Source organism: Neoarius graeffei, chromosome 8 (genome assembly GCF_027579695.1).
Source record: "Neoarius graeffei isolate fNeoGra1 chromosome 8, fNeoGra1.pri, whole genome shotgun sequence".
Classification (NCBI taxonomy): Eukaryota; Metazoa; Chordata; class Actinopteri; order Siluriformes; family Ariidae; genus Neoarius; species Neoarius graeffei.
In genome coordinates this window covers 86,009,210-86,031,423 of record NC_083576.1, presented here as the reverse complement: position 1 = coordinate 86,031,423, position 22,214 = coordinate 86,009,210, and the positions used below count along the sequence as shown (strand labels likewise).

The 22,214-nt window shown below is 46.0% G+C and overlaps 1 protein-coding gene across 1 annotated transcript in view; it reads right to left on the bottom strand.

Annotated features, from left to right (window-relative positions):
- Positions 1-22,214, bottom strand: part of si:dkey-106n21.1 (solute carrier family 23 member 1) — a 146,145-nt gene that overhangs the window by 76,651 nt on the left and 47,280 nt on the right. The window contains exon 7 of the mRNA XM_060926757.1: positions 7,927-8,180. Within this exon, the coding sequence (XP_060782740.1) occupies positions 7,927-8,180 (254 nt within the window). The remainder of the gene's footprint in view (positions 1-7,926; positions 8,181-22,214) is intronic.

Sequence of the window (22,214 nt, the reverse complement as noted above, 5' to 3'; positions counted from 1 at the left end):
GGTTTAGTCTTTTTGGCTTCTTAAGGTATTCCAGATTCTTATGGTCTGTGAGGATCAGAAAGGGATGAGTGGCTCCCTCTAGCCAGTGTCTCCACTCCTCAAGAGCAAGCTTGATAGCTAACAGTTTGTGGTTCCCAACATCATAATTTCTCTCTGCAGCAGTGAGCTTCTTGGAAAAGAACGCCACAGGGTGAAGTTTTTGTCTTTCGCCATAACATTGAGACAACACTCCTCCTACTCCTGTGTCAGAAGCATCCACTTCCACTGTGAAGGGTTTAGTTGGGTCAGAATGTTATAGAACCAGGGCCGATGTGAACTTGCTCTTGAGATGATTGAAGGCTTCTTCAGCGGACGGGTTCCACTGGAGCTTCTTGGGTCCCTTCTTGAGCAGGGCCGTTAGGGGAGCTGTGATCATGCTGAAGCTTCTGATGAAGCGACAGTAGAAATTTGCAAAGCCCAGAAACCACTGAAGCTCCTTTATGGACGAGGGAACTGGCCAAGACGTGACTGCTGTGACTTTGGAGGAGTCCGTACTGATTCCCTCTGAACTTATTATATACCCCAGGAAGGAAATCCATTTGCAATGAAATTCACATTTTTCAGCTTTGACATAGAGGTGGTTGGCTAGTAGGCATTGGAGGACTGTTCTTACATGTTCCACGTGACTCTTCTCATCAGGGGAGTAGATAAGAATATCATCTATGTAAGCAATCACATACCTTCCTCACATATATCTTAATACATCATTAATTAAACATTGAAATACACTGGGTGCTGAAGCAAGGCCATATGACATTACCTGGTATTCAAAATGGCCAGTGGTAGTGCTAAATACGTTCTTCTATTCGTCTCCCTTTCTAATTCTGATCAAGTTATAAGCGCTATGTAGGTCGAGCTTGGAAAATATCTTGGCTGAACGAAGCTGTTCTAGGGCAGATGGGACCAGAGGAAGAGGATAGGGGTATTTAACTGTTCATCCCTGCTTGCCATTTCACTAAGTACCTCAGGACAGAGACCTTGGTGAAACACTGCCTTCAGTGCTGGTTCATTCCAACCACTAGCCGCTGCCACTGTTCTGAAGTCGAGGGCATGCTCGGCTTGCTTAAAAACTTGCTTGAAAAGTTTGAGGAACCGCTCGTAAGAAGTCGTGTGATCACCTCTACTGATCCATATGGCACTCGCCCACTGTAGCATCTTACCAGTAAGGAAAGAAAGAAACTTTGCAATTTTATGTTCATCCAATAGATTAGGCAGAGTGGAGAAGTATAGAGAGCACTGAAGCAGGAAACCTTTACAGGCAGAGGCATCACCAGCAAATCTCTCCAGGACAGGAAGCCAGATAGCAGAGCTGGGAGATGTCTCAGGGCATGGAAGGGGGGCCTGCGACATAACAGAAGCAAGCTGTGCCATCCGTGTGTTGAGGTCTGCTAGCATCTGTTGATGTTCTCTCAACAGTCGTCCCTGAGTGTTCAGTGTGGTTTGTCTCGCCTCCTCGGCTACATCCATTGTAGGTGAAGTATCCTGTCACAGTGCAGGCACTGACAGATGTAATTGCAGAGAAGAGCAGGGAACAAACAGTAACAAAGCCAAATCGTGAGATGTGAATCATGGTTGGGGACAGGCGAGGGTCAGTTGATCGGTGAACTGGACAACGTAGACAAGGCAGGCAGAACAAACAAGGAAAGATAGGCAAAGAAAGAAAGAAAGGCAGCAGGATCATGGCCAAGTGTCAGTTTGTGAAAGGAAAGCGGCATCAGGGAAGGTGAGCGGCAAAGTCAGTACACCTGTTCTCAATTAACGTTGTGTCTGTGCATTTTGCAGTGAAGATGGAATGTAGAAAAGGAGGTAGAGAGTGACGAGAGGGATTTCTTCCAACTTGAGCCCATATGTGTGTGTGTGTGTGTGTGTGTGTGTGTGAAAGACTGAAAAGCAAAGTAAACATAAAAATTAAGGTCTGTGTGAACCGCATTCCCTGCTTGCCATGCTTCAGTATTCCACCCACTTCAGGGATTTGCTACAGTGATGCCAAAAGTCAGGATACTGAAGGAACTCACCCCATGGAATCCTGCCTGCTGAAAGATCTAATCCATGCCCTCGCTGCCGCCCAACAGAGTCAGCACCAAGTGCTGACCACTCTCCAGAAGGAACAGGATCAATGCTTACAAGCCTTGCTGCTGGCCCAGCAGGAAGATCGCCAGGTGTTCTGGCACCTGCTTGCATTAGCAGTGTCCTCAACCATCACCACAGCAGACCCAACCCATGCCATGCTGATGAAAATGGGACCACACGACGAGCCTGAGGCATTCATTCATTGCTCTATTCGAGCAAGCGGCTGAAGCGTGGGAGTGGCTGGTCGAGCAATGCACGGTGCTTCTACTACTGCTGCTGACTGGGGAAGTGCAGCTCACCACGCAACAGCTCCCCGCTGACCATCGGCTCATCTATGCTAACCTAAAGCAAGCCATCTTGCAGTGGGTCAGCTGACTCCAGAGCAACATCACCAATGTTTATGCATGCTGATGCTGGAGGAAGTCAGCTGGCTGTTCACATTCAGCCAATAACTCCGGGACGCCTGCAGGTGGTGGCTGAGAGCAGAAGACAGCAACGTCAAAGGGATCATCGACCTGGTGATACTGGAACAGTTCATCGCCTGGTTTCTGGAAGGAACGGTGGAGTGGGTCCAGTGCCACCACCTGACATCACTGGATCAGGCCATCGAGTTAGCAGAGGATCACTTGGCAAAAGTTCTGGTGGCAGGCAGCAGGCAGACATTCCACCTCTTCTCTCCCTCCTTCTCCTTCCCCCCTCCCTCCTCTTCCCATCCCCACCCCATTCCCCCACCATGGAGGTGGGGGCCGGCTCCCCCACAACCAGCCCGCCGCACCTGTGATGTCTTCCTCCCATCTGCCTCTTCTATGTCTGTGTCTTCTCCATCCCAGGTGAGTGACTCTCCTTTTGTCAGTGCGGAGGTGAAGCCTGGGCCAGTATGCTGGCACTGCGGGAAGCCCGGGCCTCTCCAGGGCCAATGCTCTCTGATGGAGGTGGGAGCTGGGTCCGGATCCCCAACACGCCAGAGACTGCCCTCGACTGGGCTGGACCATATTGTATACTGGTGAGTGTCCAAAGGGATACGTATCACGCATTGGTGGATTCAGGCTGTAATCAGACCTCAATCCACCAAAGCCTGGTGCATGATAAGGCATTGGGGAGAGCACAAGTGGTGAAGGTTTTGTGTGTGTGCATGGAGATATTCACAATTATCCATTAGTGTCCATCCACATTCTATTCTGGGGAGAAAAGCATAGCATAAAGGCTGCGGTTAACCCATGTCTCATCCACTTGCTGATTCTGGGGACTGATTGGCCAGGGTTTGGAAGCTTAATGGAGTGCATAGTAGGGGGTGGGTCCTGCGATAATACATCATGGGGGGATCCCAGTGTGGCATTAACTAGTGAAGCTGTCACAGAGGCACCTACGTCAGCACTGCATCAGAGCGATACAAGGAGCAGCTCACCCCTCCTCCCTCTCTCAGGGATTCCCTTGAGGATTTCCTGTTAGAGCAGTCATGAGACGAGACTCTGCATCATGCGTCTGACCAAGAGAGAGTAATCGATGGTCAAACTCTCCAGCCAGATGTGACATCCTCCTTCCCATACTTCACTATTATAGGCTGTATTGAGTGATGCAGGACACTCAAACTAGTGAACAGTTAACCCAGGTGTTAATCCCAAAGAGCCATAGGGAACTCGTATTCCATGCGGCTCACTTCAATCCAATGGCTGGACATTTAGGACAGGATAAAACACTAGCCCGAATAATGGCCTGGTTCTATTGGCCAGGGATTTGTGGGGATGTCCATTGGTGGTGTGTGGTATGCTGCGAATGCCAACTAGTAAATCCCGTGGTCACCCCAAAAGCACTGTTGTGCACTCTCCCTCTAATCGAGACCCCCTTTGAAAGAATTGGCATGGATCTTGTCAGGCCATTAGATTGGTCAGCACAAGAATATCACTTTATTTTAGTTCTGGTGGACTATGCAACATGATATCCTGAAGCAGTGCCTCTCCGCAATATTTCAGCATGCAGTATTGTGGAGGCGCTCTTCTGTTATCTCCCAAGTTGGAATTCCAAAAGAAATCCTGACTGACCAAGGCACTATGTTTAAATCAAGAACACTTTGTGAGCTGTATGGGTTATTAGGAATTAAAGTGTCTACCACCCACAAACAGATGGCTTAGTGGAACAATTTAATCAAACCCTTAACAATTTAATTCAAAAGTTTGTAAGTGAAGATGCACATAACTGGGATAAATGGCTTGAGCCCCGTTATCTGCAGTACAAGAGGTCCCGCAAGCCTCCATGGGATTTTCACCATTTGAATTATTATATGGCCGAAAACCACGGGGCATTTTAGACGTACTGTAGGAAAATTGGGAGGAGGGACAGTCAATGAGTAAAAACAAAATTCAGTACATTCTTGACCTGTGCACAAAACTCCACACCCTCATGCACTGAGTCAGGTGGTGGAGGTGTGTGGCAGCAGGGCGTGTCCAAGCATTAGTTTGTGATTGGAGGGCAGCATCAGGGAAGGTGAGTGGCGATGTCAGTACACCTGTTGTCAATTAACGTTGTGTCTGTGTGTTTTGCAGTAAAGATGAAAGGTAGAAAAGGAGGGAAAGAGCAACGAGAGGGATCTTTCCCAACTCGAGCCCGTGTGTGTGTGTGTGTGTGTGAGTGTGAAAGGCTGAAAAGCAAAGTAAACATGAAAATAAAGGTATGTGTGAATCACATTCCCTGCCTGCTGTGCTTTAGTATTCCACCCACATCAGGGATTTGCTACACTCTATTACAACTCACACACACACACAAAAAAAAAAATCACGTGCTGCCCATCACTTTTAACTTGACACAAGAGAGCTAATGTTATCCCTACATAGCTAGCAATAACTTTCAGCTAACTATGTTAGCAAAAACCACTGCTACTTAGCTAAATCCTATTCAGTCTCTAGTAGGGTGACCAGACGTCCCGGTTTTACCTGGACAGTCCTGATTTGGGGTTGTGTGTCCTGAGTCCTGACAAAAGTCTGTCGGGACACGGATATGTCCTGGTTTTCGCCACTCGCGACATTTGCGACTGAGCAGCGTGGGAATCATTAGTGGAGAAATGTCTGCATTTACTATTTTGATGAATTGACAGGAATTGCAAACTTTCCTGGTTACTGCCCCCTGGCCCTGTGGCATGGGTGTTTATTTAGCTACATTATTCCAGACAACAGAACATGTTGCCATGCAACAATAAAATAAACATGAACTGGCGCGAACGTTCTTTGTCTAGAAGCTAGCAGCAGTAATGCCGCAGCAATTATGCCGAAAAGAAAATGTACCTTTTCCAAAGATTTACAGGGCACCTACCCCTTCCTCCGAGAGGTGCAGAACAATGCGCACGAAGCCTACTGCACACACTGTAAGTGTTTTGTTCTTGTACTGAGTTGGGTAGCCTATGTTGCAAATGATGTGCGCTCCTGTGGGGGCTTTCCTCGGGCTGTCGCCCCTCTCCTCCTTTATTGCTGTTTTGTTTGAGTATATATTTATGGAAGCCGTGAGAGGCCCTTCATATAATCTTTTTTATTCAGCTTGTTATCCCGAGATAACGACATAATTAATTCAGGATCTCGAGAAAACAACACAACTAATTCGAGATCTCGAGAAAACAAAACAATTATTTCATGATCTCAGCTGGATCACTGTATCTCTGTCGGTAGAGACGAAGCCGGGCCAGTCTTCTGCGGAGGTGCCACGGACTAATTTTGAAATTATCCCTTATTAAAAGACTTAATGCAATCTCTCCCTGTGTCAACCCCTGATCAAAATATTGCCTTATTAGGTGATCGATTATTCCAGACATTCTAATGACCAAAGTTGCGTCTATACAGAATGAGAAATAGCCCCAAAGTCAGCATATCACAAGTCTCTTGGCGTACCTGAATGAACCATTTCTCAGCTGTTTACTCGAGATCATGAAATAATTGTTTTGTTTTCTCGAGATCACGGAATAATTGTTTTGTTTTCTCGAGATCTCGAATTAGTTGTGTTGTTTTCTCGAGATCCTGAATTAATTATGTCGTTATCTCGGGATGACAAGGTGAATAAAAAAAAGGATTATATGAAGGGCCTCTCTCGGCTTCCGTAGTATATATTCTCAAATCACTTGTCTCTTTTTTGTTTCTGTTTAACATACCATTCTGACAGTTTGGCCATATTACTGTGTTGAACAGCTTGTTGCACCTTCCATTAAAGTGTTCACTTTTGTACACATCTTCTTGCTTTATTCATTCAGTTGTGGGGAATGGTTAGTAAGGTCGATTCTGACCTAGGCTATGTTGAGGTCACATATCTACTTTTTAAGTTCATGCTATAGTGCATACAATTTTAGAGATATAGCCTACATGTGCATATGCATTCTTCTTGGTGTTCTCACAAACAGGTGAAATAAATCAGTTTAAATTTGGCCTATGGACATAGCCTGGCCTATTCTCAGCCATTACAAAATCTGTTGTCTGACCATAATTTAACTGATCTGTATACCACTATGCTACTAGATAACAAAATGCCTGTTTGTTTTATTTCATGTGAGATGTTGATAAATGTGAGTTTCAACAAAATGATAAGAGCACCTCTCTGAGTGTCACGTTTACGTAAAAATAGGTGTGCGTGCACGAGCAGGGTCGCGCGCAAAAGTGTCCCAGTTTCAGACTAGGGAAATCTGGTCACCCTAGTCTCTAGGGAGCAGTGGTTAGCTAACGGCAGTTTACAGTTAGCTGGAAAAAAAAAATCAATGTCTTAATTACAACCTGAGCACATAAAAATAGATGTTTGTTGGTTTTCTAAGCATTTGATTAGGTAAATTCACCACTTTGGGTTTATAGATAACATAACAACTTACACTTCTGTGATGGAGCATTAATGCAGAAAAGTACACTGAGATTTTGGAGCAACATATGCTGCCTTCAAGATGACATCTTTTCCAGGGATTTCAACAAGAAAATGTAAAACCACATTCTACACACATTACTGTGGAAGAAGAAGGTGTGTCCCCTCTGTCCCCAATAGAGAATGTGTGGAGAATTTAAAAATGAAAACTATGACAGTGACGAGCCCGTACTGTTGCACACCTTAAGACCTGTTTGCAGGAAGAATGGAACAAAATAACACCCGAAACACGGCAAAGTTATAAACTGGTAAATGCTTTACTGTCCCACCTTTTTTTGAAACGTGTTGCAAGAATCAAAATTAGAATAAGCATTTATTTTGAAAAAAAAAAAAAATATATATATATATATATATATATATATATATATATATATATATATATATATATATATATACATCATTAGGTAAAACATCAAATAATGTGCTGTTGTAGTGTGTTGAGTGAAATACAGTTCAAAGATTATTTACAAATCATCATTTTCAATTTGAATTTAATTTCAACATGCTGTACAATAACCTGACAGGAGTTTGTCACTGGCTAGCTGAGATAAAAACATCGATATATGATGCTAATAACAGCTCTTATCCAGTATGTTGTTCCTGATGATCAGCCGTTATCAGCCATTGATTCCAGTGCAATGTAAATAAAAACGTTCTTTATGTACAGCTGTTCCAAACTGAAATGAAACCTGCTCACTGCAACTTTATTCAATCCATGCTAACTTTGGTAGCTAGCAATTGCAGTTCATTTAAAATCAATTTGCTAACATTATAAAGAATGAGAATAGTAGCATACATGCATTAACACAGGTATGTACATCTCATGCCCACAATTTATGAGTTATAGAGAAACCAAATGTTTGCATGATGTCCTTGAGTGATTAGCAATAAGTAGGTTATTATTATTATTATTATTATTATTATCTAAAAATCTACCCTAGTGATCCCCAAGGCAGCAATGTTTTGGCTGTATGAAGTTGTCCTGTTTCCACTACCCCACAGTCCTGCCAGGATGCAGCCCAGGCCCTCCACTGCAATACCATGGTTAAAAGCATGGGTGGGCAGAGTCGGGGCACCAGAGAGGCATGCACAGGCATAGTAATCCCCAATAGATTCCATAGTAGATGCCAATGCCCTTGCCATCATGCCCAGGATGGAAGAGACACTCACGGTCGGGAGACCCCACTGCCCTGAAGGAGGAATTTCAGGGGACGGATGAAAGGAACAGGAGAGACTCAGTGGACGATGAGACTAAAAAAGGTGTTCCTAAGGTGAGACCAATAGACTGGTACCAAAATTCAAAAAAGTGCTTATTTAAGGAGTTAAAGGCATTTTTGAGACAAAGTCGGCAAACAGTCTTATTTTGTCAATTTGGGTGTGCTGAATTCAAATATGCAATATGCCGAGCTCTATCTGACCTCTGTTGACCTCTAGAGGTCATTGAACTTTGGGCCTGTAAACGTCTCAGCTGAACCCAGTTTCTCAGCTTTCTAAGGAATGAAATGTACTAAAATCATTAATGAAGTTAGCAAATGGCCTTGTTTGTTAAATGTTTGGGTGCTGAATTCATTTTTCATTTGTAAAATGACATATGACCTCTGATAACCTCAAGGTCATTAAACTTGGCCTATAGGCCTATGCATTTAACGGCATTTTTAAACTGACTCTTCTCCCCCAAAAAGAATATGAACAGACAAAAAACAAATACAACATTAAATGCCAGTCCATGTACATGTGACTTACTTTTCACAATGAGAATGCCTAGGCGATCACCTTACATAACATTGCATTACATTTAGCGGTTTTTGTTTATACAAAGCTACTGAAAAAAGGACAGATTCAGCAGCATACAAAATGTGGGGGCATACAGGGTATACAGGTTAATCAGGGTTAGTATATATGGGAGTTTTTTTCTTTGTTGTTTGTTTTTTGTTTTGTTTTAAACGGGGTAAAGCCTTTACAAAAAACAAAGAAAAAAACTCTCATATATACTAACCCTGATTAATCTGTATACCCTGTATACCCTGTACCAGGCACAGCGACAGCAGTACCACCTCCCGTGATGCCATCCTGGACACCACCTCCTGTACCACCTGCAGCAGCGACAGCAGTAGCACCAGCACCAGTGTATCCAGCTCCATCAGCAGCACCACCCGCAGCACCATCAGCACCCCCTGGGATGCCGGTGAGGCCTCCGGCAGCTCCTCTAGTCTTTCCACCATCCCTGTGTCCCGATCCAGCAGCCCCAGCACCAGCAACGTGGACTCGAGTAGCAGTGCCTAGGCTAGAGGACGGTGAGGATGTGGAGCAGTACATGACCACCTTTGAACGTCTAGCTACAGCCTACAGGTGGCCTCCAGCTGAGTGGGCCACATTCCTTGTGCCATACTTGACTGGCAAGGCTCGGGCTGCCTACGTCGCTATGGACCCATACGAGGCAGCGGATTACTACAAGGTCAAGGAGGCCATCTTGGCCAAGTACGAAATCAGCACTGAGAGCTACCGGTTATGATTCAGGGAGCCGGACGTTCAACCTGGTGAGACTCCAAAAGAGTTTTACAACCGTCTGAAGGACCTGTACCAAAAATGGATACGGCCAGCTGAGCGCACCATTGAGGAGATTGGTGAGATCCTCATCTTGGAGCAGTTTTTATGCTCTCTTGCTCCAGAGTTGAGGGTGTGGGTCAAAGAGCACAACCCCAACACCGGTCTGAAGGCAGCAGACCTGGTGGATGCCTTCCTGGCAGCCCGCCGAGGACCAAAGGACTTCCGGTTCCATGGCAGCAGCAGAGCACCTCAGAAGGGTAAGTCTGGGGGAAATGGGAGTGGAGTTGGTCCTGGTCCAGGGAGTAGTATTCAGAGTAGGGGTCCATCCCACAGACAGTACTCACCACAACACCACCCTCAGCCTAAACCTTTTGACACATCCACCAACACACCTGCTAACATACATACTGTTTGTCATTTTTGTGGTAAATCTGGCCATTGGGCGAGAGTTTGTCCGGTGAAGAAAGTGAAAGGGGCTAGTACAGTTTCTGGGCCTAGACCTATGACTGAGACCATGCATGCCAGCAGATTGCCAGTAATGGAGGTCGCGGTAAATGATAAATCGGCGATGGCTCTCCTGGACACAGGCAGCACCCACACCCTGGTGCGACCCTACCTGGTTCAGCAGCCTGATGCCATGACGGGCAGAAAATTGAGAGTGGTATGTGTGAATGGTGATGAGCACGAGTACCCCATAGCACTAGTGTCTTTAAAAGTGCAAGACCAAATGTTCCACTTAGAAGTTGGTGTGGTTAAAAGTCTAAATCATCCTGTGGTCTTAGGCCAGGATGTGTGGATTCTGCCAGACCTGGTGCAGGCTACTCTACCAGTGAGTTGCGTTGCTACCAGGGCACAGGCTAAAAAGACTCAGGCTGAGGAGTCAGCCGCTAAGGACTTAAGTGAAATGCCATTCAGTGGAGAAATTATTCCGTCCCCTGCAAAAGTAAGAACCCGGAAGACATGCCGACAACGTAGATATGACAAACTGGTTGGTACAGTTAAAGTCCTGTCTGCTGGAGAGTTAGAGGCCATTCCTGAGGCAGGGGAGGATGTATGGAAAGTGCCTGAGAACTTGAAAGAGTTGCAGGAAAAGGATGACACCCTGAAAGAGCTTTTCAGCAAAGTGGTGGAGGTTGATGGTGTGAGCACAGGCCAGAAGAAGTCTTTGCTGGGAGAGTTTTACTTTGTGCATGATGGCTTGTTGTATCATCAGCCTGAGGGTGGCAGTGCAGAGCAGCTGGTGATACCCCATTGTCTGAGGCAGAAGATTTTGTGTTTGGGCCATGACATTCCTTGGTCTGCTCATTTGGGAAGTGTAAAGACTCTAGAAAGAATCTCTGATAGATTTTACTGGCCAGGGTTGTATACTGATGTACAGAAACACTGCAAAACATGCTCCACCTGCCAGCTATGCAGCAAACACACAGTCAAGCCATATTCACTTCAGCCACTTCCATTGATAGAGGTCCCATTCACCAGAATAGGTATGGACATTGTAGGACCCTTGCAACGCACACAGTCAGGCTACCAGTACATTTTGGTCATTTGTGATTATGCCACCCGCTATCCTGAAGCATTCCCCCTACGTAAAGTCACTGCTAGATCCATTGCCCTTGCACTATTACAGTTGTTTTCGAGGGTAGGGATTCCCCAAGAAATACTCACTGATCAGGGAACAGCCTTCCTGTCAAACACCTTAAAACAAGTTTATGGGCTATTGGGTATTAGAGGGATCAGGACCACTCCTTACCATCCTCAGACTGATGGCCTCGTGGAGAGGTACAACCAGACGTTGAAAGGCATGCTGAGGAAGTTTGTCTTGGCCAATGGAAAAGACTGGGACCGCTGGCTGCCGTACCTGATGTTTGCCTACCGGGAAGTCCCTCAGGCATCCACTGGGTTTTCGCCATTCGAGCTCCTGTATGGCCGGCAGGTGTGTGGACCTCTTGACCTGCTGAAGGATGTCTGGGAGTCGCCCAAGTCCACCACCTCCAGCGTGATCTCCTATGTCATGGCCATGAGGGAGAAGATGGAGGAGATGGCCAGCCTGGTGCGCGACAACCTCCAGCGTGCCCAGGAGACTCAGATCACCTGGTACGACCAGAGTGCACATCGAAGAACTTTTCAGCCAGGCCAGAAAGTCCTTCTTCTCCTGCCCACTGAGGAAAGCAAATTGCTGGCTAAGTGGCAGGGACCCTACTGCATCACCAGGCAGTTGGGACCAACCACGTATGAGCTGGAAATGCCAGAGAGAAGGAAACGGCAGCAGGCATTCCACGTCAACCTCCTCAAAGAGTGGCATGAATGGGAGACGCCACTCAGTCCACAGCTGTTGGTGCAGGCTGTGAAGGAAGAAGAGGACACCCCAGAACAGTTCTTCCCCATAGACCAACCAGCTGGGACATTGGATCTTGCTCACCTAACCCCTCAGCAGCAGCAAGAACTACGGGCCATTGTCCCTGAAGGCCTGTTCAGTGACCAACCGGGGTACACATCAGTGGCCGAGCACCCCATCCGTCTTAAGGATTCTACACCCGCCAGGCAATGGATGTATAGAGTCCCAGAGCGCTTGGTACCTGCTCTCCAGGAGGAGCTGCAGGTGATGCAGAGACTGGGGGTGATTGAGCGTTCAGAGAGTGCCTGGAGCAGTCCGGTGGTCCTGGTGCCGAAGAAAGATGGCACCATGCGCTTCTGCATTGACTTTCGGCAGGTGAACGCTCAGTCACATTTCGACGCTTACCCCATGCCCAGACTGGAGGACCTTATCGAGCGTCTGGGGGTGCCCATTACATCACCACGCTGGACCTGAGCAAGGGCTACTGGCAGGTGCCGCTGGCTAAAGAGGCGAGACCGTATACGGCCTTCAGGACACCTCAGGGCCTGTTTCAGTTTACCGTGATGCCCTTTGGCCTACAGGGGGCGCCTGCTACCTTCCAGCGTCTGATGGACCGTGTGCTGGATGGCACCGCCAGCTTCGCGGGGGCCTATCTGGATGACATTATAGTCTACAGCAGCAGTTGGGCAGAGCATGTGCAGCACCTGGCTGAAGTGTTGCGTCGCATTCACAAGGCGGGGCTGACCATTCAGCCCAACAAGTGTGCGTTTGTTCAGCAGGAGGTATGCTACCTGGGACACATTGTTGGACGTGGGGTGATCAAGCCTCAGCAGGACAAGATCGAGGCTATCCGGGACTGCTCGCGACCAGAGACCAAGAAGGGGGTCCGATCCTTCTTGGGGCTTGCGGGGTGGTATCGGAGGTTTGTCCTTAACTTTGCCACCAGAGCTGCACCCCTCACAGATCTCACCAGAAAGGCTGGCTCTGTCCGAGTCAGATGGGAGGAGCAGCATGATAAGGCCTTCAGAGACCTGAAGGAGGCTCTCTGCAGTGGGCCAGTGCTGCAGAGTCCGGACTTCAAGCAGCCGATGACTGTCCAGACTGATGCCTCGGGGGTCGGTCTGGGGGCAGTTCTGCTTCAAGGGGAAGGAGATCAGCAGCGCCCTGTGGCTTATATCAACCGCAAACTCTTTCCAAGAGAGACCAGGTACTCAGCTGTTGAGCTAGAGTGCCTTGCTGTTAAATGGGCCCTTGACGCTTTTCGTTACTACCTTTTAGGTAGACAATTTGTTTTAGAGACTGACCACCGGGCCTTGAAGTGGCTTGGGCAGATGGACACAAATGCCCGTATCACCCGATGGTTTTTGGCTTTGCAGCCCTACAGTTTCCAGGTCCGCTATCGGGCGGGCAAGCAGAACACAGTGGCGAATTACTTGTCTCGCCACCCTAGTGGCGAGTCTCCAGAGGAAGGGGGAAATGTGAAAAGGCAGCCCTGCCTTTCCACAAACGTGTCAGACTTTTGCGCTACAATTTAGTCTGCTAATGTTATCTGGCAGGCACTAACACGGACACCTGCACACACACACACACACACACACAAATATTGGACTCTCAATCGCGGAGCCGGCAACCGCGTTTGGAGTTCTTTGCAGCACTAAACATTTCAAGTACTTTCAGTACTCACCCAATGGACTAATCGGTACAGCGCTCGGTGAGGTACCCGCCGAGATTGCTCCATACTCCCATTCCATTCAACACATATTGCATACACAAACACAAACACTCACACTTCCTGGTGCACAAACTTTCTTTCCCCTGGAAAACACGAGCTGTGGGAACTGGGATGTTTTATTTCCCAAATAGCCAATCAGAGACATTTATGACCGTAGGGATGAAAGTAAAATGATTATGGGTTAAATGTGCATTTGGGATGCAGTAATGACGATTTGATGTGATGTATGTTTTATACTGAGAATATATTTTTCTTAATAGTAATGTAGAATGTACATGCATGTATTTTAACAGGGATTTAGAGTAGTATAATTTTGTTGTCTCACCTTTTTGTTTTGTCAGAATGGTTTCAACCACTTATTCAGTTAATTAGGTAATTTTTCAATTAGGCAGTGTATAAAAACAGCAGTTTTCTCAGTCTGGGTGTGGGAGCTTAGGAGAAAGACTGGTGTTGGAGACTGTCTGTTGAAAGCTGGTTTTTTGTGCTTATTGTAGATTTATAGGTAGTTTTATTTGACAACCATTGTGTTGATTTTTTTTCTTCTTTGTTTATTTTTGAAAAGTTTTTTTTGTTATTGCACTGTAGAGTACTGCAAATAAATCTGCTCCGCCGCATTTGCACCGTACGTTCCCGTTGTGCTTCCTTTTCTTCAGTTTGGTGACCACCCTGCAGTGAAGGCTGAGCTGGACGGCTCAGCTACTTCACAACCCTCTAGGGTGAGCAGAGGGATGACTCAAGTGCAAAGGAGTGAGAACAAAGCTAAGGTTTAATGAAGTTTATTTGCCAAAGTTCAGAAGTCCAGAAAAAACCCACAGCTTGGGATGAAACAAAAATCCACAAAGGAAAAATATCAGCCAGACAGGTAAATCCAACACAGAAGATAAAAGGGAAAAAACCCAAAAGTTCCAAGAGTTCAAAACATCCAAAACCAAGGAAGAGAAGGCAAAAATCCAAATGCACAGAAGATACAAAAGGCAAAGTTCCAAGTAACAAAAAATAGTCAAAAAGTCCCAAAGAGCAACTATCAAAGACAAAGGGCTAGAGCACATAGTACACAAGAGACTAACCATAAAACAACACAAAGACTCAGTGACTAGCAGGACAAAATGGGGTAGTATAAATACCCAAAGTAATTGAACACATGACCAGGACAAAATTGGCAATTAAGACAAGGTGGGGCAAAAGGCACATGAAAAACAAAGAAGCACATGGCTGACAAAACAAAAACACAAACCCCCTAGCTGTCAAAACAAACATGACATGGTAAAGATATAATAGTGGCCTCTAGAGGCCAAGATAGTCCCAAAGCCTAACAAAAGTGCATTAATGGGATGCAACATCACTCCCTGTTACAGATGGGAGCCCAGGAATTAAATAAATGCAAGAAAAACAAACTGTTTTTAATTGTAGGTATTGTATTTAAAACTGTATGGATGTATCAGAAGCCAAATCATGCATGCAGGGCATTCTCAGTCAGAAGGGATTAATGATCCAAAAGTGGAGTCTGGTCCATTAACACAAGAACTTATTGCATGTTTGTGTACAGCAAACAAGCAAGTTATTAAAACCAAGAAGTACACTCAAAAGAAGTGGATATAGAAACCACTCAATGGGATTAGATCCTTACATGTTAACAAAAATGATTTTTCCTTTGAGTTGGAAAATTATCCATCCGTTGAGTTCCCCGACATCTCAAACTACTTGGTGCTGCAGACATCGTTCTACACGGACAGTTGAAAATTTGGAAGAGCATGGAGGAGTACAACATTTTATATCCAGTTGGGTTAAAGATCTGGGGATCAGGACACTACAAGATAGACGGTGGTAGACGGATCTAAGTGCAGGAAGAGTGTTTATTAGCAGGCGTGATATTTACAAAAACAAAAGCAAAACAGAAAACAGAATCATAAAGCAGAGTATTTTAACAGCGTTATAAACATGATTAGAGACAAACATGACGATGATACTTCACCAAGTCTCTGTGAAAACAGCGTCTGTATATGAGCTTGCTGACTGCAATCAAATTAGTATCAGGTGTTTCCCATAATGATCAGATCCCAAGTGCACACACAATGCGCTTTGTGAGAGAGTGCGGCCACACAAGCTGCTCCAGACTCAAGCGCACGAAGGCATGACAGTTAATTGCTCACCTACTGTGTGACCACAACTTTTAGCTCACGTGTATATCACCATGCATCGCCGACAAAATGCCTCATTTTCATTGATGACCCATCGCAAAGCATCGCAAGCTGTAGTATGACCGTAGCTTAATGAGGTGGATGTGACGTTGGATGCAACCCAGCAATTGTACCCTACTACAAGTAAAAAATTAGCTTCAACTTGAAAAAAAAAATCACGGCCCATTAGAGGGTGCTTGAGAAACATTATTCTAGAGCATCTCTACTATCGGCCTGAGCCTGTCTTAAAGTGATCCATAAAACAATACGCGAGGCATCTACTGAAATCTGGTAGATATTTCGGCCTGAGTTTTTTTTTTTCTCTGGTCTGTCGGTCATGGTTAAAAATGGGGACATTTCCGGTGACAGCTCCAGCCGGGGACAGGCCACCAAAAATGGGAACTGTCCCTGGAAAATGGGGACGTCTGGTCACCCTATTCTAACAGATCACCCACAGACTGTCAAGCTTGGACCCCATCTCTCCTCCACCATCACAAGGCTGTGTGCAGAGCCCAACACTGTATTCACTACTCACTGTACACTTAGGACTGTACACCAACCCATTTAACAAATACCATCATAAACTTTGCAGATGACACAACAGTACTTGGGCTCATATCAGGGGGACATGAGTCTGCATACAGGGACAAGGTTCTGAAACTGGCAAGGTGGTGCTCAGCTAACAATTTGACATTAAACACAAAGAAAAGCAAAGAACTCATTGATCATTGATTTCAGGAAGTGCAGTGCAGACCCCCACCACTTTTTAAAGATAGTGAATATGTTGAAAGGGTTCACAACTTCAAATTTCACGGTACCCAAATCTCTGGCAATCTCTGGAATCATAAAATGTGGGATGATTTTTATCTCAGCAAAACATTTACACACAGGATACACGGTGTGTGTGTGCAGCAGCAAACCATCTCGGAACTCCAATAGCAATAGAAATCAGTCTTCTCTGGCTAAAATGGATACATTAAAGTCCTGAAATGAGTGTACTTTGTTACTGAGATGAAGATAGACTGCAGAGTCCTGGCCTGGGGAACTGGCTCTCCTGTGTTGAGCCATGCACTTGTGAAGCAGTTGTTTAATTTCTCCAATGAACAGGTCTGTGCATTCCTCACTGCATTGAATTATGTTGTACACTACCTTGTCCTGTTTGTGTCTGGGTATTCTGTCCTTAGGATGGACTACAATGTACACATTTTAGCCAGAGAAGACCAGTGGTTTGATAGATGAGTAAAATAATCCATCTTTGTCAACCTGGAACATCCATTGCTGAACAGAGGAGGTGGTCTGAGACACCACTTATCAGCCACCTACAATGCAGTCCTTGGCACACTTCCCAGACAACTGAATACACAGCCACACCAAGTTGACTTCAATAACTCACATGATGACAGAGAGAGCCAACGACCCACAGATCACCCTAACAACTCTCTAGGCTACTAACACTGTTCACACCCGGCCTCCAGTGACCCTAACACCTACAGGATGACTTAGAGGGTCAATGACCCATGTGACCTCAACGACTCTCTTTAGGGTTGCTTTTGGTCCACTAGAGCAGGGGTGTCCAAACTGATCCATAAAGGTCCGTGTGGCTGCAGGTTTTCATTCCAGCCATGCAGCAGCACACCTGATTTGGCTTATTCAATCAACTGACACACCCACCCTTTAATCAAGGGTGGGTGTGGCTGCAAGTATTTGACTGTGTGAAGACAGTTCAGTTGATTGAATGAGCCAAGTCAGGTGTGCTGCTGGATGGCTGGAATGAAAACCTGCAGCCACATGGCCCTTTATGGATCAGTTTGGACACCCCTGCACTAGAGGATAAATACCTGGAACTCCCCACTAGTCAAACAGAACTGAAGAAGCCTTTCGGATGAGAGGTGAAATGTCTTCAAGGATTTCAAACAAGTCCAGTTGCCTTCTTTAGCACTTACGGTTTAGGAGAGAGAGCATTCATTGTATTGCTCCCTCTACCATTTAACAATGATCTTTGTGCTGCAATGCTTTTGGGAAACTCAGGACAGGTAATTAGTGTGGATGCTAGCTCACCACTTTTATGTATTGTGATTGTATTTATGTATTGTATTGTTCATTTCTATGTTTAAAACACAACACTGTTACTCATTTAAGTGCAAAATGCAGCCAAGACAAAAAAAAAATGCCAGAGAGAGAGAGAGAGAGAGAGAGATTGAATTCTGTCCTTAGGATGGACTACAATGTACACATTGCTCAGGACAGGTAATTAGTGTGGATGCTAGCTCACCACTTTTATGTATTGTGATTGTATTTATGTATTGTATTGTTCATTTGTATGATTAAAACACAACACTGTTACTCATTTAAGTGCAAAATGCAGCCAAGACAAAAAAAAATGCCAGAGAGAGAGATAGATAGATAGAGATAGAGAGAGATTGTTGTCTGTGATGAGTTTACACATTGTTTCAATCACCCACATTATCAGACAGAGATTAACTTTCAGGTTAAAATCTTGTGGTATTACATAATTAATGATCCATCCATCTTTAGAAGAGTTTCTGGAACACCAACAGCGACACAAACAACCCCAAAGCATCAATAATCCACCACCACACTGTACCATAGTGGGTTTGGAGGAATTTTCTATCTCATTGTTCATTTCAAAGACGCTTGATTGATGTTCAGGCTCTGCATTTTTTTGTGGGTTCTCTTGTGCAACCCCTTTTAAACTTGAAAATTGTTCAAGTCTTTCAAACTGAATTGTTGACATGGCAGTGGCATAAATAGCACATATTCTTTGTTCATGTTTATTATAAATGTTCTTCAGGGATGCCAATAATTTTTCCACTTATGATTTTGAAAGGAAATACTCATATTTATGTGAAGACCTTCTTATTAAAAATGAGTTTTATTCCATGAAAGGAATGAGTATGAATCACTGAATTACAACCCCAATTCCAAAAATGTTGGGATGCTGTGTAAACTGGAAATAAAAACAGAATGTGAAGATTTGCAAATCAGGGAAACCCTGTATTTCATTGAACATCATACAAAGACAACATATCAAATCAGCTACCGCTTGCAGTGCTTCTGTACTCCACCCACATCAGGGACTTATTATAGTGGTGCCGAAACCTGGGATGTACAGAAGGGAACCACCACATGTAGTCCTCCCCATTTAAGGAGCTCATCCATGCCCTCACTACTACCCAGCAGAACCAGCATCAAGCACTGACCACTCTCTGGAAGGAGCAAAAGCAATGCTTTGAAGCCTTGGTGCTGGCCCAGCAGGAAGATTGCCAGATGTTCCAGCATCTGCTTGTGTCAGCAGGGGCTTCGACCGCCACCACAGTGGACCCTCCTCATGTCACCCTTGTGAGGATGGGCCTGCATGACGATCAAGAAGCCTTCATCACTCTCTTTGAGCAAGCAGCTGAAATGTGGGGGTGGCCACTCAAGCAGCACCTCCTTCTGCTCCTGACTGGCAAGGTGCAGCTCACAGTGCAGCAGCTCCCTGCCAACAGCCGGCTCATTTACGCCGACCTAAAGAGAGCCATCCTGCAGTGTGTCGGCCGCTCACTGGAACAACATCACCTGTGCTTCCAGACGCTAACGTTGGAGGAGGTCAGCCGGCCGTTTGCATTCGGCCAACAACTCCAGGACACCTGCCGGCGGGGGCTGAGGGCGGAAGACCGCAATGCTGATGGGATCATTGATCTGGTGACACTGGAACAGTTAATCTCTCAACTTCCGGAAGGAATGGCAGAATCGGTCCAGTGTCATCGCTCGGCATTGCTAGAACAAACCACCGAGTTGGTGGAGGACCATCTGGTGGCGGGTCCAATGGCAGGTGGACGAGGCACCTCTCCTCATTTCTTTTCTCTCTCTCCTTCCCCCATCCCTTCCTTGCCCCATTCCCCCACCGTGGAGGCAGGGGTCGGCTCCTCCCCAGCTGGCCTGTCGCACCTGTGGTGTCCTCCCATCTCCCTCTTCCATGTCTTTGTCTTCTCCCCCTCAGGTGAGTGATGCCTATAACACCAGTGCAGAGGGAAAGCCTGAACCGGTGTACTGGCACGGTGGGGAGCCGGAGCATCTCCAGCATCAGGGCTCCACGAAGGAGGTGGGAGCTGTGATCCAGATCCCCAATGCACCAGAGACCACCCCCAATTGGGCCAGAACATATCACATACTGGTAAGTGTCCAAGGGGATACATATCACATGTTGGTGGATTCTGGTTGTAATCAGACCTCAATTCACCAAAGCCTGGTGCAAGGTCAGGCACTGGGGAGAGCACAAGTGGTGAAGGTGTTGTGTGTGCATGGGGATGTTCACAATTATCCTCTAGTGTCTGTCCATATTCTATTCCGGGGCCAAAAGCATAGAATAAAGGTGGCGGTTAATCCTCATCTCACTCACTCACTGACTTTGGGGACTGATTGGCCAGGGTTTAAAGAACTGATGGAACACATAGTAAGAGGTGGGTCCTGCATTAGTATGTCACAGGAAGATCCCAATGTGGCACTGACTGGGGAAGCTGCCACAGAGCTGTCTACATCAGCACCACATCAGGGCAGTATAAGGAGTGAGGAGCAGCTTGCCCATCCTCCCTCTCTCAGGGATTCCCTTGAGGATTTCCCATTAGAGCAGTCACGAGACGAGACTCTGCATCATGCATTGACCAAGTGAGAATAATCAATGGTCAAACTCTCCAGCCAAGCACGACACCAGCCTTCCCATATTTCACTATTATTAAGGATAGTTTGTACTGAGTGACACAGGACACTCAAACCAGTGAACAGATAACCCAGTTGTTAATCCCGAAGAGCCATAGGGAACTCGTATTCCATGCGGCTCACTTTAATCCCATGGCCGGACACTTAGGGCAGGATAAAACACTAGCCCGAATAATGGCCCAGTTCTATTGGCCATGGATTCATGGGGATGTTCATCAGTGGTGTGTGGCGTGCCGCGAATGCCAATTAGTAAATCCTGCAGCCACTCCAAAAGAGCCTTTGCGCCCTCTACCTCTAATTGAGACCCCTTTTGAGAGAATTGGTATGGATCTTTTTGGGCCATTAGATCGGTGAGCATGGGAATATCGCTTTATTTTAGTTCTGGTGGACTATGCAATGCGATATCTGGAAGTGGTGCCTCTCTGCAATATCTCAGAATGCAGTATTGTGGAAGCACTCTTCCGTATTATCTCCTGGGTCAGGATTCCGAAAGAAATCCTGACAGACCATTTATATCATGCACACTGCACGAATTGTATGGGTTATTGGGAATTAAGTCTATCCTCACCAGTGTCTATCACCCACAAACAGATGGTTTTGTGGAACGGTTTAATCAGACACTCAGAAACTTAATTCGGAAATTTGTAAGTGAGGATGCATGTAATTGGGATAAATGGCTTGAGCCCCTGTTATTTGCAGTATGAGAGGTCCTGCAAGCCTCCACAGGTTTTTCACCGTTTGAGCTATTATATGGGCATAAGTCACGTGGCATTTTGGACATACTATGAGAAAACTGGGAGGAGGGACCTTCACCTAGCAAGAATGAAATTCAATATATTCTTGACCTGTGCACAAAACTCCACACCCTCATGCACTTAACCCAAGAGAATTTATGGCAGGCACAAGAATATCAAATCTGGCTGTACGACAGGGGCACGTGCCTTAGAGAGTTCACACCAGGAGACAAGGTACTTGTATTATTGCCTATATCGAGCTCCAAATTAATTGCCAAGTGGCAAGGGCCCTTCATGGTCACACGGCGAGTCACGGACGTTGACTATGAGGTGAGGTGAATGGATGGGGCAAGGCATTACAAATCTACCACCTTAACCTGTTAAAACATTGGAACAAAGGGATCCCCATGGCACTGGCATTGGTAGTTCCAGAGAAGGTGGAGCTGGGGCCAAAGGTAAAAAAAGTAACATCTCAAGCCACTCCGGTCCCTTGTGGAGATTACCTCTCACCAGCCCAACTCATGGAGGTGGCCAAGTTGCAGAAGAAATTTTCTGATGTGTTCTCACCCCTTCCCAGCCACACCCACCTCATAGAACATCACATTGAGACGGCCCAAGGGGTGGTGGTGCATAGCCTGGGCCCGCCCATCCTAAGCGTGACGTAACACGAGGGCCTGTTGCAAGCTTAGTCTGGCCAGGCAAGCTATCTACAGCTCTTCCAAGCTCCCGAAAAATCGGGAACCAATCAACTTTGAGCATCTCCAACGGCCCTGGGTAGAGGCGTGTTCAAGGCAGTGACGTAGTAGAACTGCGACCGGAAGCCATAGATTGTTTACAGAATCTATGCCGGAAGTGCTTCATTCACGAATGAATGAAGCTGTATTGAAAGCATTCAACGGGAAGTTCTCATTGAAAACGGAGCAAAGAGCAGCCCTGGAGGTATTTATTGAAAGGAAGGATGTTTTCGCCTTGCTCCCGAC